The following is a 17530-nucleotide window of genomic DNA, read 5'->3' as shown; positions in this document are numbered from 1 at the left end:
TGGCCAAAGCCATACAATTATGCATGTGGACTAAATACTATTGACAAACAACCAGCCAAATATATGTAATAAATAAGCCATTGAACATAATTGGTAACTTTTCTAATTCCGATTCCCCCTTATTTCTTGAGAAATTAAAGCTAAGTTTCTCTGTTCCCGATTCTTGGATTCAATTATTTTCCAATTGTAGTAGTTTGGAACTTCAAGTTGAACGTTCCAATGCATTTTCGCGTTTTTGAGCTTTGAACCTAGAGAGGGAATTAGTTTTTCGTTTTTCTTTTTTTCTTTTTTCTGCTAAGCTGATTATCGCCATGATCTGCATCATGTAACTGTTTTAATAGTGAAAACCTTGACAACGAATTTAAACCCTCTATATCTTTCAATTTGATTATTTGAACTCCCAAATCGGCTTGCGGGTTTAACTATTTTGATCAAGTGGTTCCTTCTTTACGTCCGAAGCGTTTTGCGAAAATGTGAGTGATGAATTTGTTGCTGTTAATTATATTAAACTACCATTCATTCCTAGTGCAATGAAGTCTTGCATTTGAGCATTTTATTCCCTGTTTTAATTTTATGCTATGATGTTTTCACAGTTAAATCACCTTCTTTCAAATGAAAAAAATACGGCCTATTCTATATTTAACTGATAATTTTAATAATTTAAGGCTGATCCTGAGTTGGAAGCAATCAGACAGAGAAGAATGCAGGAGCTTATGGCTAGGCATGGCGTGGTTAGCTCTGTTTGCCTTACACTTATCTTTGTTACTTTACAACCAAGTCAAGAGTTTGCTTCTTATTATGTTGATATTCCTGAGATTTTTTTTTTATTATTATTATTTAAACAAAAATAGCAGGGCAATCAGCAGAACTCAGAACAGCAGAAGGCTCAGGATGATGCAAAGAGGTTAGTTTCTGGATATAGATATCTTATACACTATTGCATAAATTATAGTAATCAGTTATACTTATGATGCTCCCTTTATAGTCATTTTTGTTGGAGCAATAAAAGTATTGATCTGAATTGGAAAAAAATTCATTTAGGGAGGCTGAGGAGCGAAGACAAATGATGCTTAGCCAGATATTGTCAGCCGAAGCACGAGAAAGACGTAAGTTCATAATACAATATTGCCTGGTTTTTCTTGTGGACAATTTGCCGTACTAATTGTTAATTGACTTTTTTTCATCCATCAATCATCATTGTGCTTGTGGTTTTCTGTCGGAGTTAGAAGTTAGTCTGATTAATTATTTATGTAGTTTGCTGTATGACACTGTTGAGAGAAGATAAAAGTGAAAATGTTATCAATTGCAATTGCATAATTTAATATTTCAATTCTTCCTTCAATAAATGCATTAATGAATATAGATCTTATGTTTGGCCACAGTTTTTTGTATTCATATGTGTACGCTTAAACTTTCATATGTTGTATTTGCATTAGTCTTATACTTTTTACTTACCAACACAAACTATATACGTGGAGTTCGGTGTACTATCATAAAACATACATTAAGCTCCAGAATATATAAGATATTTGTTAGGACCAAATGCTTTTTCTAGAATATATACCAAAAGGAACCGTAATAAAATATTTTAGTAAATACTGGAATGCCTATGCAGATCTGCTCCGTCCATAACATTTTGATTTAAAATTTTTGAATTTGTAGATGTAAATATCATCTTTGCCAATGTGTCTTGGGATTATCCGATGAAATTTTGTAGGCAAGCACTTGGCTACATTTAATTGGATTTCTTGCATTCTTTTATATTTCTGTATCATTATTTGCAGTTGCTCGAATTGCTTTGGTGAAACCTGAGAAAGCAAGAGGGGTTGAAGATGTCATACTGAGAGCCGCTCAAATGGGTCAGATAGCTGAAAAGGTACAACACTGGATCTTGTCTCTTACTACTACCTCTCATTCTTAGCATATTCTGATGATGGTCACATTTATAATAATCTCTATTAACTTTTAATGTATTGTCATTTGGGCAGCAAAGTTCCAGTTGTACTACTTATTTGTTCAATTTATACTTGCACACTATGTCTTAATGTGAGAAATGGTATATTACTATATTGTGCCTTTTCATATTTATAATAGGTTTAGTGTTCTCATATTTCGTTTAACTCGCATCTAATTGAGTGAACATATCAGTGCTGCAGTTTATGTTAATCACTAACTTGGCTTAAAATCAGAGAATTTATATTATTGAATTTTGATGGTAGGATGTTGCACCTGCAAGTTTGTAGACCATGAGTGTTTGGTTGAGAGTAGTTAGTCACTGTTTCTTTATTCTGTATGCAAGGAAGTTGGTTTCTCATGATTGCTTGTATTGTATGAACCGATTGTGTAGTTTTGGGGTGGCTTCTTTGTGCCCCTACAATGCTGTGTGATGGTGTGAGTTCCATTTGTGAAAATATGGTTATGATATGTAGTATTCTGGTTATAAATTGTTTTCCCATTTTATCGTGCCCCCCGCCGTTTCTCTTTTTCCTATCCTCCCTCTACACTGTATACAAATGAAGGTTAGAAGTGGAAAATTGAAGTTTTCCAGAGGAACTATTAGTGTATCTAACATACCTCATCTACTCAATTGCATGTTTAGGTTTCTGAAGAAAAACTCATAACACTGCTGGAGCAGATAAACAACCAAACAACAAGGCAGACCAAAGTTACAGTAAGTTGTATGATATTGGTTATGTTGTTCAATTCTCCACAAGTTCATGTATTTACGGTGCCATTTATGTTACTAATTTTTCAGATACAGAGGCGTCGAAGTGTTCTTGAGGACGATGATTGATCGCGGTTTGCTGATTAGCTTTCACTGTCTCATTTAAACGGTCTGCATTTCATGCTTGTTATATATTTTACCAAAAAATTATAATGGGTTTGTGAAGTATGTCTGTTTCTATCTAAAATTTTGGTTCTCTTGCCAGCCTCCTAATTAACCTATATACTCGGAAAATTAACTTTCTGGCATACTCTAAAACAATTTCTAGCTTGTGGATGGCATCTCAAAAATTTCAAATATGCAATGTACCCTAAAATAGAAATTTTCATCCCAGAACCTTCGAATGTAACGACTACAAGATGCGGTTGTTGGCTGCAGCCTTGGTCTATTGGCATGTGTTATTACAAGTGATTACATGATATATTTTCAGTGAAGTTGGATTAGTAACCTGAACAAATATAAAGAAGTGGGAAGACAGTTCTTTCTTTATTTTGAAAAAAAAAATATAGGGACACTTGTTCTATTATAATCGCAAATGTTAGCCTTGGTGATGAGTGTTTTTTTTTTTTTTTTTTTCTTTTTCCTTTCCGTGGGAACTCAAAACGTTGAAAGACGCATTTCTTTGCAGGTATTTTAGTTGTCGAACTTGCCAGTAATTTGTGTGACGGGTATAAATGAGCCTTGAAGTCAACGCTGAAAAACAATAAACGTGCTGTGTTGAATGTTTAATTTCATTATGGTAGCACGACATCATGGTACAGATCATTCTTATTCCTGTGCTAATAATGAAGCAAAAAGGTGCATGCTATGTTCAAACGTCAAAGTGAATACTATAATATTTAGGTTTTTGTCTTATTAAGCGGAGTTAGTTACCAACTATTATTTTTGCCTATATTCATTTAAAGATTAATTTTAGTTTTTGAAATCTTTTAACTAAAAATGTTAGCTTTTCCCAAAGAAAACTCCCAACTTTGCAAACGTTCAAAGATTACTGATTTCTATGGAGTGAACTTCTATTGGAAATTCTTTGAGCTAGATTTGAATGTATTCGATTTGCTTTCAATCTTGATTGTTCAAAATCTACAGATTAGTCCTGTTACTAAAATTGTTCTTTAAAAGGATGATCAAGTAAATCACTCTCATGTAAACATCTAATTAAAGTTATACGAAAAGACAATTTGATTTGCAAATAAATTTAAATTCGTTTTTGTTGAGCATGTTATATGATAATATTAAGTGAATAGGATTTGACTTGGTAAAGTATTTTAGAGAAATCTCATTTATGTTTGGGTGAATAAAAATATTATGTATGTGTTTTTTGTTTTGAAAACAACTACGATAATATGTTTTTTAAAGTTAGTTTGTATTTTCAAAGTTTAAAATTTTAATAAGATTTTATAAATTAATAGATATTTATTTTTTATTATATTTATGTCTATTAAAATTATTTTAAATATTAAAAGTAATTTTATCAAACACAACTTTTATAATTTGTATTTATTAAAAATCATTTATTTTGATTTATCAAATATAGTTATTACAATTAAAAAAAAAATCAAAACTGAAATCATTCTATTATAAGCTCTGTCTTTTGGATATTACGAAACATTCTAGTAATTAAGTGATATATTTCGGTTAGCTCCCATGCCTGCCTGCGCTATCATGGTCAGAATTATATTTTCGTAACTTGATTCCAAATAATTAACATATATAAAAGTTAAACCTATGATCGATGGGTATTACATAGTATGTGACTATGTTCGTTTTGCGTGTTAAATTAATGGAGAATGCTAGGGGACAATGATTTTGTTGAACAATATGAACAATCACTAATCAAATAAAAATACATTACACCTCTAAATTAACTCTCTAAATTTTAATATTAAAATAATCATTCATACACTAATAAAATAAACATCCGATATATCTATTGTTTATTTATACTTTTTCTAAATTAATAGATAACCCTCAAATATTACGTGGATAATTATGCTAGGCATTAAGATGAGGATCCATCATTTTCTATGGTTTTGTCTTATTCGATGTACATCATTTTCTCCCAAATTATGCAGCGACTCTCGGCCACTAGTGTTTGCAACGCTCACATTATTTAGTTTGAAATGATCAACCATCACAAGCAACATGCGGTAATGCAACATGGCCTCGTTCTTACTTTGCAGCTACCTTATGACCTTATCAAATAAAATACATAGCCAAATTTCTTCATATGTTGCTGTCAAAACATAAAGTATGCAACAAAATTTTTCTCTCTATTTTCATAGTCTATACAACTGCAGTCAATACATCATGCCATATCTATTTCAAAATAATTTTTACTTTCAATTTTTATGTTTTGTGAATAATTATCGATTTAAAAAGGTGTTTAATAAATAGTTCGATGAAAAAAAATTCATTGATAATAATAATAATAATAATAATACATATTGATTATAACAAATTGTTAATAATACTAATTATATTCGAAATGCTTAGGAACAAGTGTTTCAATTCTAATTAAGTTTTTAAAAATTAATTTTTTAATAAAAAAAAAAAAAAAAAAAAAAAAAATTAAATAAAAAAAAAAAAAAAAAATAAATGAATAAGAAAAATTATAAATTTATCAATAAATAAATATTAGTTAAATAAGCATAGTCCAACGTATCAATTGTCTAAATAACAAAATAATGTTAATTCAAACCTTATATGTTTAATAAATAGTTCGATGAAAAAAAATTCATTGATAATAATAATAATAATAATAATACATATTGATTATAACAAATTGTTAATAATACTAATTATATTCGAAATGCTTAGGAACAAGTGTTTTCAATTCTAATTAAGTTTTTAAAAAGTTATTAATTTTTTAATAGCAAAAATATATAAATTTTATAAAAATAAATACAATTAGTTTTAAATTCAATTATTCAATCGTCTCCATAATTTTATCAACTTTTATTAAATTTTTATAACTAAATCTTATATTAATTGTTGAACACTTGAACTTATACCGCGGAACCAAATCTGCCAAAAAGTTACGAACGTGAAGTCTTATCCAGATTTTGCCACACACATGAAACTGATTTAGTGTTGAAAATTGAAGCATCCCCACGCTCCTCAAGAAGCGCGTGAGAATCACAACCTTCCCCTGAATCCTGAAGAATAGAGGCAACAAAAATAATTGTTAACATTGCAACCCCACCTTACGTCAACACCGTCCTGTTTCCTGTACCTCTGTACTCAAATTCATGCCTTTCTCTCTCTCTCAATCTCAATCCCAATCTCTGTTCATAATTTCCATTGCCTTTTTGTTCCCTTTGCGCATGTCTCGTTCCAATTCGCAAACTGTAACCACAAAGCTCAAAATTTTCCTCTGTTTTTCCCTCCTGCTCTGCATTCACACGATTAGACCGACCCGTTTCTTGAAAACTCTATAATCATCCAAAGTTACAATCTTTTCGTTGTGTTGACGTGGTTTCTTGAAGAATCAAATGGAAAAGGAGCCTTTGCTCCCATACTTTAGCCCAAGAAAGAGGCAATCACCATTATCAAACCAGCTTTGTCCATTGCCGGAACATGATGAGGTTCTTCTTCCCGCTTCCCCTGCCTGGATCAAAGACCGACTCATCTTTGGCCCTTCGCCTCTTGGTTCTTCCCCTAGCGATTCTTCACCTTTGATTGAGGCCTTGGCACTTTCACAACCACAACAACCTTCTTCTCCTTGTCCTTCCTCTTCTTCACAGGACTTTGCATCAGCACTTCTTGAATCACCACACTTTAACCAACAACAGCAACAATCTTCTTGGCTTATTGATCCCAATTATCCATGGCGCAAGTCCAATCTTCACCGCTCCAAAACTGCACCGGCTATGGCTGTGATCAGCGATTTCAACAATTGTAGTGCCCCCCAAAAGCCGCAAATTAGTAGCCAGTCAATTATTCATCAGGCTTTTCTCCTTCTTGTTCTTTATTTGGCATTAGGGGTAGTCATTTATTGGTTCAATCGTCATAGTTTTACAGTTTCTGAGACTCATCCCATAGTTGATGCATTGTATTTCTGTATAGTTACAATGTGCACAATTGGATATGGAGACATCACACCAAATAGTACCATAACCAAGCTTTTCGCGATATTCTTTGTGTTGATTGGTTTTGGTTTTATAGACATATTGCTCAGTGGGATGGTTAGCTATGTACTGGATTTGCAGGAGAATCATTTGTTGAGGACAGTGAAGAGTAGGGGCGAAAAGGATGCGAGGTCTTATATAATCGATGTGAAGAAAGGGAGGATGAGAATTAGAATGAAGGTGGCATTGGCAGGACTAGTTGTTGTGTTTTGTATTGGAGTTGGTGTGGCAGTTTTGCATTTTGTGGAGAAGCTCAGCTGGCTGGATTCCTTTTATCTTTCTGTTATGTCAGTTACAACTGTTGGCTACGGCGATCACTCATTCAGTACTATGCATGGTCGCATCTTCGCCGCCATTTGGTTGCTTGTGTCTACACTTGCAGTTGCACGAGCATTCCTATATTTGGCCGAAGCAAGAGTTGATAAGCGACACAGGAGGATGGCAAAGTGGATTCTTGGTCAGGATATGACTGTTGCTGAGTTTCTTGCTGCAGATATGGACAACAATGGTTTTGTGAGGTATGCATCACTACATGTCCATATCATAGACTAGTTTTTGGGTGTTGGTAATAATTTTGTGCAGTAGATATTGTTCAAGATTTATGTTATTTTTTGTCATTTGCAGGCCATTTTAGTTTGAATATATGAATTTAGTAACTGCATAAATGCATAGACATAATAACTAAAAGTACAGCATCTGTTTCAGCAGATATAAAATCTGATATGAAAGCAGAAGAAAAAGTTAGAATCTTTCAGTATGAAATAACACAGCATGATGAAAATGTGGGTGTTCATACTTCATAGACTGATTAGAAACTTCCATTGTTGCATATGTTGTAACTTCTTTGCTAGCAACAGAGATTGAGAAATCTAATATGCATGTTCATTCTGATTATGTTTATCTGGACAACCTTATCATTAGAAGTGTTCACTTATGGATACAATTAACTAAGCCTGTAGTTTGCATGATTTATTTGCTTAGCTTGTAGGTCTGCATCAGTGGTGCTTTATCTTTCTAAGTGGCATTTTAGCATGCAGTACTACACAGTATATTGTGCAGGTTGATAATTTTTTTTTTTCTGTAAAGAAAATGGAATGTAAATGTAATCTTGTTTTGAATTTTTTTTTCTTCTTTCTTATAGCTTCGGTTATATGCTGATTGAACAAATGAAAACAAAACTGATAGTTTTAGTTGGTTACAAAATGTTGAATGATACATTCCAGTGCAAAAGTGTGTAAGGCAATCTTGTTATCAAAGCAACATGTGCAATGATTCATGATTTAACTGTAGTTGCAATTTGTGTAAAAAACTAAAAACTAAAAAGTACTTAAGGGTACATAAATCACTATTACCTTTTTGCATGGCTCATGGTTCTTGGATTAGAGCACAATGGAAAAAGGTTTGGAGAAAGAGTTTCTTTTTGGCCTCAAAACAACCGTGCTCCATAACTTCTTTATTTGATTGCTGTTGTGCTTATTGTGCTGCTATAATTTTATCGATTTTCGAAATTTGAACTGCAATCTTTGTCTTCCACCCTTGATAGCTATTTCCTCAAATTCCTTGACTTAAATGTTGCTTTAGTCTCCAAACATGTCACTATCCACTTATGAACCACCTCCATATTGAACTTAAAATTATTGCATCTTTGAATCTCTGTTTTCCCTTCTTGGCAATAGAAGGCGACTAGGTGCTACGATATGGTGTTAGATCTTTAAACTTGCAATAACCTCCTTAATATATGTGGTTAACATACTAATATAGATTTTTGTGCTTATTCAAATCTCTGGATAACTTTTCATTACATGTTCACTTCAGTTAGTGATATACTAACTATAATAAGAATGTCTCTTCATTTTGACTTTTCTTGAACACTGTAGGTGGCAGTTAATTATCATTTTTTTCACTTGATTGAGTTTTCAGATATGTTGTATGAATGAGTTCCTGCATTGAAATCATTATGATGCTTTAGTGAAGTATTAATAAGAGAACATTCTGGACAGATGGTTGTAATATCAGAAACGATGATATGTTTTTTATTAATTAAATCATCATATTTAAAATCTAAAAGAACCTGATCACATGTTTTCCTTCCATTCGCTGCTCATCATATATGGATTCTTTTCTGATAATAGTTCAGATACACATATAGTTTTTAAATATTTGGCTTGTGCATAATGATTCTTCCATTCTCTCTGGTCATTGAGAACATGTCATGATTTATTATTGCAGATTATGGGCAAACTTATTCTAATGTTCTATGAGTTTGGGTTGATCTATTTGCATCTCCAAATGTTCATTAATCTATTCTTTACTTTTCTTTAGGGCCTTAATCCCAATATTTTCGTTCCTTCTTTCCTGTGGTTTGAACTTTGAATTATGTTCTTTATTTCTTTTATGTGACTTTAAAAAGTGTTTTTTGTTTCCATTTCCTGTACCAACAGATTATTTTCATTTTGTTTCTTGTTTCTAAAATATCAAAAATAATTAATGTGATAGTTCTGCTTTTGTAATTTATATTAACATTTAAGACAACAAAAGAGTCTCTTGTGTTCATTCATTTGGCTGAATTTCGTGACTTACACACATACATTTTTTTTTTTTTAAATATATTGAACTTTTGTCCTGTAGTAAATCTGAATATGTTATATACAAGCTCAAGGAGATGGGAAAAGTATCGGAGAAGGACATTATGCAGATCAGTGAGAAGTTCGATAGACTGGATACTGGGAATTGTGGAAAAATAACACTTGCTGATCTCATGGATGCTCGAAATTGACAAGAGCTTTTACAGAAAGTTAAAAAATTCAAGGGAAACTCTCTTCCTACAATGTTGCCCATCAGCGAAGGCCTTCTCAGATACTCAAGCATGCTTCGAACTTTCTTGATTCGGAGATTCGGAGGGATACTAGATTCTCAAGTTTCATATTGGTGATTTTCCCTCCACCCATTTGAGGAGGCACCTGGAACATGAATATTATGTTCTTTTTGCCTGAATTTTGCGGATTAATTAATGAAACGGTAAGTAATGACCTTACCATAACTTCGTTACTACCACGTTTACATTATATAGATATAGATATAGAGACATATAGGTATAGGTTATGAGATATATGGTAATGAAGGAGGCAAATTTTGGAGTTGGGTAAACCATTATTTTTGTACATATACTTTACCAAGATGAATGCAATTGATTCTTTAGCATTTTCTCTGGCTTTGATTGTCTTAGTAAGTTTCATAGATGATGACTCTCTCTTCTGTTGTGTTTGCCAAGATTATTGCATTTGGGTAGCTAAGGTTGTTAGAGAAAATGCTTTATAGTGGTTTTCATAATCCACTTCTGAATTGAGTGATGATGATTGCACTTAAATTCATTTATCTATTTGAGTTATTAAGATTACACTTTGTCCTTGTACATGTTTCTGAATTGTTCTCTACCTGTACATTAGTGACACTTCAATAAGCCTAGAGATTTTTATTTGAGGAAAACCATGCTAGAAGAACAAAACTAGATGCTGTTTTAGTATTTAGTGAAATATATATACTCATTATATTTCTTTTAATGTATAAAAAGAAGCTTTTTAATTCTCTGAAAAACCAATAATTTTGGACTAGTGATTCATTATGAAAATTGAGATATTGTATCTAAATATTTTTTTTTTATCATGAACTTGTATGTTATATGATGAGAACATGACAGATAAAGCTACACTTCAATCATGGTGTAGTCCTGCTCCACCATTTCATGTGCATAGGCTACTTGGCGTTTGAATTGACATGGTTTGGGGAATTTAAATACTTCTATTTTATTTTAAATAATAGGAGAGGGACAAAGGGTAGACAGTAATCAATTCAATGATAGTGAACTATAAAGAAGAGTGTGCACCCTAATAAGTAATAAACCTAATACTTAACTAACAACATTATCCTTTCTCTAAGTGAGATTACCTACCATCCAATTTTTCTGAATTTAACTAATCATATTGGTTGTATTAACAATTTTAATCATACAGAATCCTATGAAGAGAACACAAGAAATTTCCTTAATATTATCCCTTTATTTTTATTTTATTATTTCTTGTTTTTGGGGTCATGCTTATAAGCTTATTTTTGTTCTTAGATATTGCCTTCTTCAATTGTCACTGACCTTTTCCTTCTATTTCTGGTCCACCCAAGTCCACCTAAACTTTACATATTGTTGGACATTGCAACATAAAAAAATTGGGCTGACAATTGGTTTGCATGATGCATTATTGGGCTGACATGGAAAGACAATTAGAGGTATAAAATTATTAGGCCTAGGCTCAAGATAGACCTATTTTATATTCACCCAAGCTAGGTTTATATTCATTTATGGGGAGGCCCTTAGACTCCAAAGCTAGCTGGGTCAGTAAGTCTAAGTAGATACAAATGCTGGGCTATAACTCTTGTTTGCTGACATGTTGTATACTTTTATTATCCCTCCATCATCAGATACTGAGTAATAATACTTACATAATTTTATAGGAAGAATTTCAAGTGTACTAGGAACACTGGTACGGTTCGAGTCCGTATAGCCCTACCCTAAGATAATAATATATATATATTTCTATTTCTTGTTAAATATACTCACAAATTGAGTATCTAATATATCGCATTTATTAGTATTCTAGATTTAGAATACTATACATAATAATATTATACCTTGGATTTTGAAATATAAGAGAATCTCTCATAGAATAGGTTATGTTAATATTAGATAGAATAATGAAAAATTTAAAAATTAGATAGTGTTCTAGTTGTTTTAACCGTTGATCTGAATTATAAAAAATATATATAATATATATTAATTGAAATTAACGGTTAAAACAACTGAAACACCGGTATTTGTCGGTACACTTGAAATTTTTCTAATTTTATATGGAGTAAACTATTAAAATAATCTTCAAAAGTTCGTATTACTAACCAAAAAAAAAACTTTAAAATTATATTAACAATAAATAAATTTTAAAAAGATTTAAAATATGAAAAAAAAATAGATATTAAATACATATTTTAAAAATATACTTTAAAGATAAAATTTTGATATAAATTTTTATAAAAATTATTAAAAAAATAATATCTTTTTATTTTTAAAATTTTGTATTTTTATGTCAAGTGAATTTTTTAAAATTTTTTTATTGGGAATGACCACATTTTTGAGAAAAAAAGAAAAATTTAGAGATCAAATCTTATTTCAAATTTTTTTGTGCATCTTCTAAATATTTATTCAAGTGTTTCATAAAAATTGGCTAATTTTTCTAGTTATGGAGACCCAAAATATATTATATCCAGTTATAAAGAAGTGGCGTATTTTTTATGGATATAGAGATTATTTTTTTAAAATTAAAATTTGTAAATCGGAGATTCAGATTTCTTTAGAATACAAAACTTAGGATTCGATTTGTGGTCAAGAAGAAAATGGAGCCTCAGATTTGTGAGGAGAAATAAATTTGTTTTCGTTGTAAAGCAAATTGAAGGGTCCAATTTGCATATTTAAAAAAAAAATTAACACTAAAACACAAATTTAATCCCGATATTTATTTAAGCGAACGAATAAACTAACCGCTTAAACAACTCAAGTTGGTTAATAGTGTCTAACTTCTAAATGCCCAAGTTAATCTTATAGCCACTACCATACAGCGTTCTGTAATGAAAACAATTTAAACCACCCATTATTTAAAAAATAAAAAATAAAAAAACAAAAAGACTACCTACTAACTTTGCATCTCACTGCAAATTCTACAATAATAAAACCTAATAATTTATTTTAAGGGTAAAGTACTAAATTGTTTTTATGTTTGGGCGTAATTCTGTTTTAGACTTTTAGTCCTTAAAGTTTAAAGTATCCTATTTGAATCTAAAAAAGTTTTATTTAGCATCAATTTAGTCCACAATGAGGTTAAACTTAAATAATTAATGGAATGTCCTACATAACAACAGTACAAGAACAAAATCGATAATCTGGAGAATAAGTACAAGTTCCAGAGGCACAAAATCAACCGTTGATGCATCAATACATTTATTTATCATTCTCTTTAGTTCTATAGAAAATATTTTATTTATATTATAAGAAAAATAATAAATAAATGTATTGATGCATCAATTTTGTGCCTCTGGAGCTTGTACATGTTCTCCAGATTATTGATTTTGTTCTTGTACTGTTGTTATGTAGGACATTTCGTTAATTATTTAACTTTGACCTCACTGTGGGACTAAATTGATGCTAAATGAAACATTTTTTTATTCAAATAGAACACTTTAAACCTTAAGAATTAAAACATAATTACGCCAAACATAAGAACTAATTTAGTATTTTACCCTTTATTTTAATTACCCTTTTTACTATTAACTGATTCATTAGTATAACGGATTATAAAATATGTAAAAATTATAAAAAATATTTTAATTCTTTTAACCATATTGCAGAAAGTAAATGAGAGATGTAACATTAAAATTTTGTCTCATTCTTTATATAAAATCAAACTACTATAATGATCACTTATCTAATAATTCATTAGTAAAAATGTCAATTCTCCCACATACAAGCAATCCACCCTGAACATAAATACACCAACCTTTTTATCAATCTACCCAAAAAAAAAAAAAAAAAATCAACTTTGTGACTTTTGACTTGTTCAACCCTTGTGTTGAGTACAACTTGACGGTCCTTAAACAAGTTGTTATATTATTAAACTACAATAAGAAGCTATATGAATGCATTCAATTTGTAATTTCTATAGCATTTGATGGAAAGAAGATAATTTAAGGCACCAAACAAAAAGAAGATGACAAAAACAGATATAGCATCTGTCCAAAACTGCCCTCATTTATTTGAGGCTTCTTGTCTCCATGCATTCCTTTGACCACTGCTCATAGTTACAATTTAAAATTAATGGACACTACACAACAAAGGTAAAAACCTGCACCATTCTTAATATAGCCGAATTCCCCATGTAAACTGTTTGACAAATTTTTTCTCTCTTTGGCAATTGAAAATAAATAAATAAATGAAAAGAGTTGAGATAAAGCATAGTCAGAGATTATTATAAAGCACATGTGAATCAATATATAACTGTTTGTTTTATATAAAGTGTACTATAGTTGGAATTAGGTAAGCATTGTCGTGAACCATTTGGATTCTCTAATAATATCACTATATATGCTTTATTTATTTTTATTCTTTTTTTTAAACTTTAATTTTTTTCTCTTTACTATTTTTGTGCTTCCTTATTTACCTTTTATTTTACTTTAGATAGGAACAATGATTATTTTCAGCCTTCATATTGGAATATAAGATATATAACAAACAAAATACTAATAATGATTACACTCTGTGATGCATGGAATTTTAAGTAGTCAAAGACATTTTGGAAATTCAATTGTATGGTAGTTTTGAGAATATAGTTTATTGTGTGTGTTTATTTCTCTGTGCAATGATGCCAAGCCAACACTTTTTTTAAGTTATTAGCCAGAGTAAAAGGAATTCAACGAATTTCATCATTGTTAAATGGAAAGTTCTATATAATTGTTTGGATGTGTGACTAGGTAAGAGATTGTAAAACTTCAAAAGCTACTTTTGGGTTTTGGAATAAGTACCAATCTCAATTTCCATATATGTGTATATATTTACTTGATCTGTTACTATGAACTGAAAGTTGTATTCAAGTTTGTTTTATTGATCAAGATGAAATTAAAGATATATATTGGGAAGAACATTAATAGGGCGATTACTCAAATAAAATGTTTAAAAACACAAGTTACTAGAATACAATATTCTCAAATTGAAAACGCAATTGCAATTTTTATATTTCTATAGAAATCATTCCTGATAGCAGCGGATTAATTTTGAACGTAAACTATTACTGATAGCTGCGGTTTACGTTGATTTTAGTGCAAACAGAAACTGTTATAGACAACAACAATTTTTGAAGGAAGGGATTTGGACATAAACCGTTATAGGCAGTAGCGGTTTATGGATATATTTCTTTTCTATATATACTCCTCCAAGGCAATGAGATAGTAGTGGAGTGTAATTTTTCACAAATGGATGGTGAGGAGAGTTTTCTAACTCTAATGCATTGTTCTGTTAAAATTCAGAAAAGCAAAAGGCACGGTGTTAAATTTATGGATAGGGAACCGCTGAGCATTTTTATCTGGTCGTCCAGTACGTTGGCGGATATAAAAAGCAGCATATTACAGAAGATGGGGTGTGTAGGACAAAATGGGTAAAAAAGTTTTTCTACAAGATCCTTATTACTGTTGTGTCAACCGGTGTAAAATATGAGACATTTGTGATAGGGTTTGATGAAGATATGCCGGTATTGTTTCACTATAGGCGAAGTTTTTCCGAAGTTAGAATACCCAAATTGTTTGCCAAGTTGAAAGATGGCGTTGATAGCTCTGGGGCATCAGCGCCGAATCCTCAGTCGACGACGATGGGAGGTGCCTCAACGTTGATGCTTATAGTAGCACCTACTTGTCTGTTGGTTGATCCTCCATGTGTTGTAGTTGGTACTACTAGTTCACCTCGGCGTGTTCCTGCTTTTGTAGTTGAGTCTAGACCAGATCGAGTTGAAAATATGATGCGAGATGATGATTCGGATGATGAGCTAATCGACATTGTTAGGAATAGTGATGACGGTACTCCGAGCAATTCACCTATATCGCTCATGGGCCATTAAGTTTCGGCACACAGCAACATCCTGCACGTTTGTCGACGTTGAACTTGAAGGCCATAGGCCAACAGCCGGGGAGTCAATGCAACCTTTGGGAGTCACTGACTGCATGATGCAACCGCTCTAATGGAATTTCAAATTGGCCATTCTTTCCAAAGTAATTAAGGAGGAAATTGTGCTCAGCGTAAAAGATTACAGCATACGACATGGAGTTGAGTACATGGTGATGGATAGGCATATTCTATTGCCGCCAAATGCTGTAGATATACTTACTTGGCTGCACCATGTAGTAAAAATAATCATAATGCAATTAAATTCTACTTGATACTCGCATAAACACCAAATAATTACTCCAAACAATTAAATAATTAAATAATTCAAAATAACCACAACACATATATATAAACGCTAAATAATTAAATAATTCTACTTGGTACACGCATAAACACTAAATAATATCCGCAGTATTTCTAATTACAAAAACAAAACAAAATCTAATATTTCATTCGCATTAAATCTTACACACTAAACCATAAATCTTAAGGTATGATATTGTCCATGTCCTATACGTTACATACTACATTCTATATTTCAAAGTCTAATACTAAACTATAAATATTAAATTATATATTATATTTTCCATACCCTGCATTCTAGATCCTATATTTCAAAGTCTAATAGTCATCAATTATAAAGGTTAAATTATAAATTCTATTTCTTATATCCTACATACTAGTTTGTATATTCCAAAGTCTAATACTAAAAAAAGAATAAGCTAACCTTGTCAGTAATGGCACCGGTAATGTGGACAATGTCATTCAGTCGGTACAAGCCCTGTTCGTCTGTTATGTTGTTAGTTAAAGGTCACTACTGAAAAAACTTAAATTCGCTCCCAAAGTCCTCCTCTCTCTCTAAAATTTATTCTCTCTAACAAAATTACCATTTCACACTAATTGAAAAATCCGTGACTGGCTATCGCGGTTTTATAGTTTCTTTATGCGTAAATTATGGCTACCTCTAGCGGTTTACTGTCACGCCACGCTTTACATAAATTGCTATTGCCTATTGTGGTTTATGTCTAACTTCTTCCTTCATAAATTATTGCTGTCTATAGAAATTTCTGATTGCATCAAAATTAACTTAAACTGTAACTATCAGTAACTTTTTACGTTTAAAATTAATCCACTATTATCAGGAGCAATTTTTATAAAATTGTAAAAATTACAATTGCATTTTCAGTTTAAAAAAATTATAGTCAAATAATATATTTTTAAATATTTTATTTAAGTGAATTATCGAAACAAATATATACTAGTTAATATAGAAGCCTATGAATATAATAGGCTACAAGGCTATGTGACTGGCATTAATTATTAGTGAATTGGATTAGGAAACTATATAATAATTAAATCCAAAACATTTATATGCAGAAACAATCCAATCTTATATTATATCCATTAAATACTAATTAATTCATTGATGACAAAGAAAAGAAAAGGAATGGACGCACATATTACTCATCCATTGTCCATCCAAAGGGTAAATTAAGCAATGTTGACTAAGATCGATTAGATATCTTCAATGCATATGAATATGATGATAATCTTTTGAAACAAACAATATAATACTAAACCTGATTGTGTGACTGATTTCTACACATATAGAACTAAAAAAATAATAAGTTATTCGAAAGAGACCAGGTAAATAATATAATGAGATAGAAAATAGTTTAATTATTTTAGTAATTTTTATAATTTTATCGAATTTTTAATTAAATTTTTATATTTTTTTTAATTAAATTTTTATACTATATTATATTTTATAATTAAATTTTTACTATAAAAAATATTAAAATTAATAAAATATTTCATTAAATAAAACAGAATATTCAATCAAATATGTATATTAGACATATTTATTTTGTTTAATAAAATTAATCTAATATTTTTGTTACAGTAAAATATAATTATAAAATTTGATATATT

The 17530-nt window shown here is 30.7% G+C and overlaps 2 protein-coding genes across 5 annotated transcripts; both read left to right on the top strand.

The window, feature by feature from the left end:
* The first annotated feature begins 91 nt into the window (after positions 1-91).
* Positions 92-3580, top strand: LOC112734558 (uncharacterized). 4 transcript variants are annotated; one of them, XM_072228701.1, is made up of 7 exons: positions 92-731; positions 855-904; positions 1042-1106; positions 1785-1876; positions 2600-2671; positions 2756-2834; positions 3354-3580. In XM_072228701.1, the coding sequence occupies exons 1-6, from the start codon at positions 702-704 to the stop codon at positions 2792-2794; spliced, it is 348 nt and encodes a 115-aa protein (XP_072084802.1). In that variant the 5' UTR covers positions 92-701; the 3' UTR covers positions 2795-2834; positions 3354-3580. The 4 variants fall into 4 exon arrangements, with proteins under 4 accessions (XP_072084802.1, XP_025639700.1, XP_025639701.1 ...); XM_025783915.2 differs by having other exon boundaries at positions 852-904; XM_025783916.3 differs by lacking the exon at positions 3354-3580 and having other exon boundaries at positions 2756-3159.
* A 1910-nt stretch (positions 3581-5490) lies between these two features.
* Positions 5491-10053, top strand: LOC112734557 (two-pore potassium channel 3). Its single transcript, XM_025783913.3, has 2 exons — positions 5491-7370; positions 9481-10053. The coding sequence occupies exons 1-2, from the start codon at positions 6217-6219 to the stop codon at positions 9626-9628; spliced, it is 1302 nt and encodes a 433-aa protein (XP_025639698.1). The 5' UTR covers positions 5491-6216; the 3' UTR covers positions 9629-10053.
* Positions 10054-17530: the final 7477 nt, after the last annotated feature.

The sequence above is a fragment of the Arachis hypogaea genome, chromosome 3, assembly GCF_003086295.3.
Source record: "Arachis hypogaea cultivar Tifrunner chromosome 3, arahy.Tifrunner.gnm2.J5K5, whole genome shotgun sequence".
Taxonomy (NCBI): domain Eukaryota; kingdom Viridiplantae; phylum Streptophyta; class Magnoliopsida; order Fabales; family Fabaceae; genus Arachis; species Arachis hypogaea.
The sequence above is the reverse complement of the archived record's forward strand: the minus strand, read 5'-3'. Positions and strand labels throughout refer to the sequence as shown.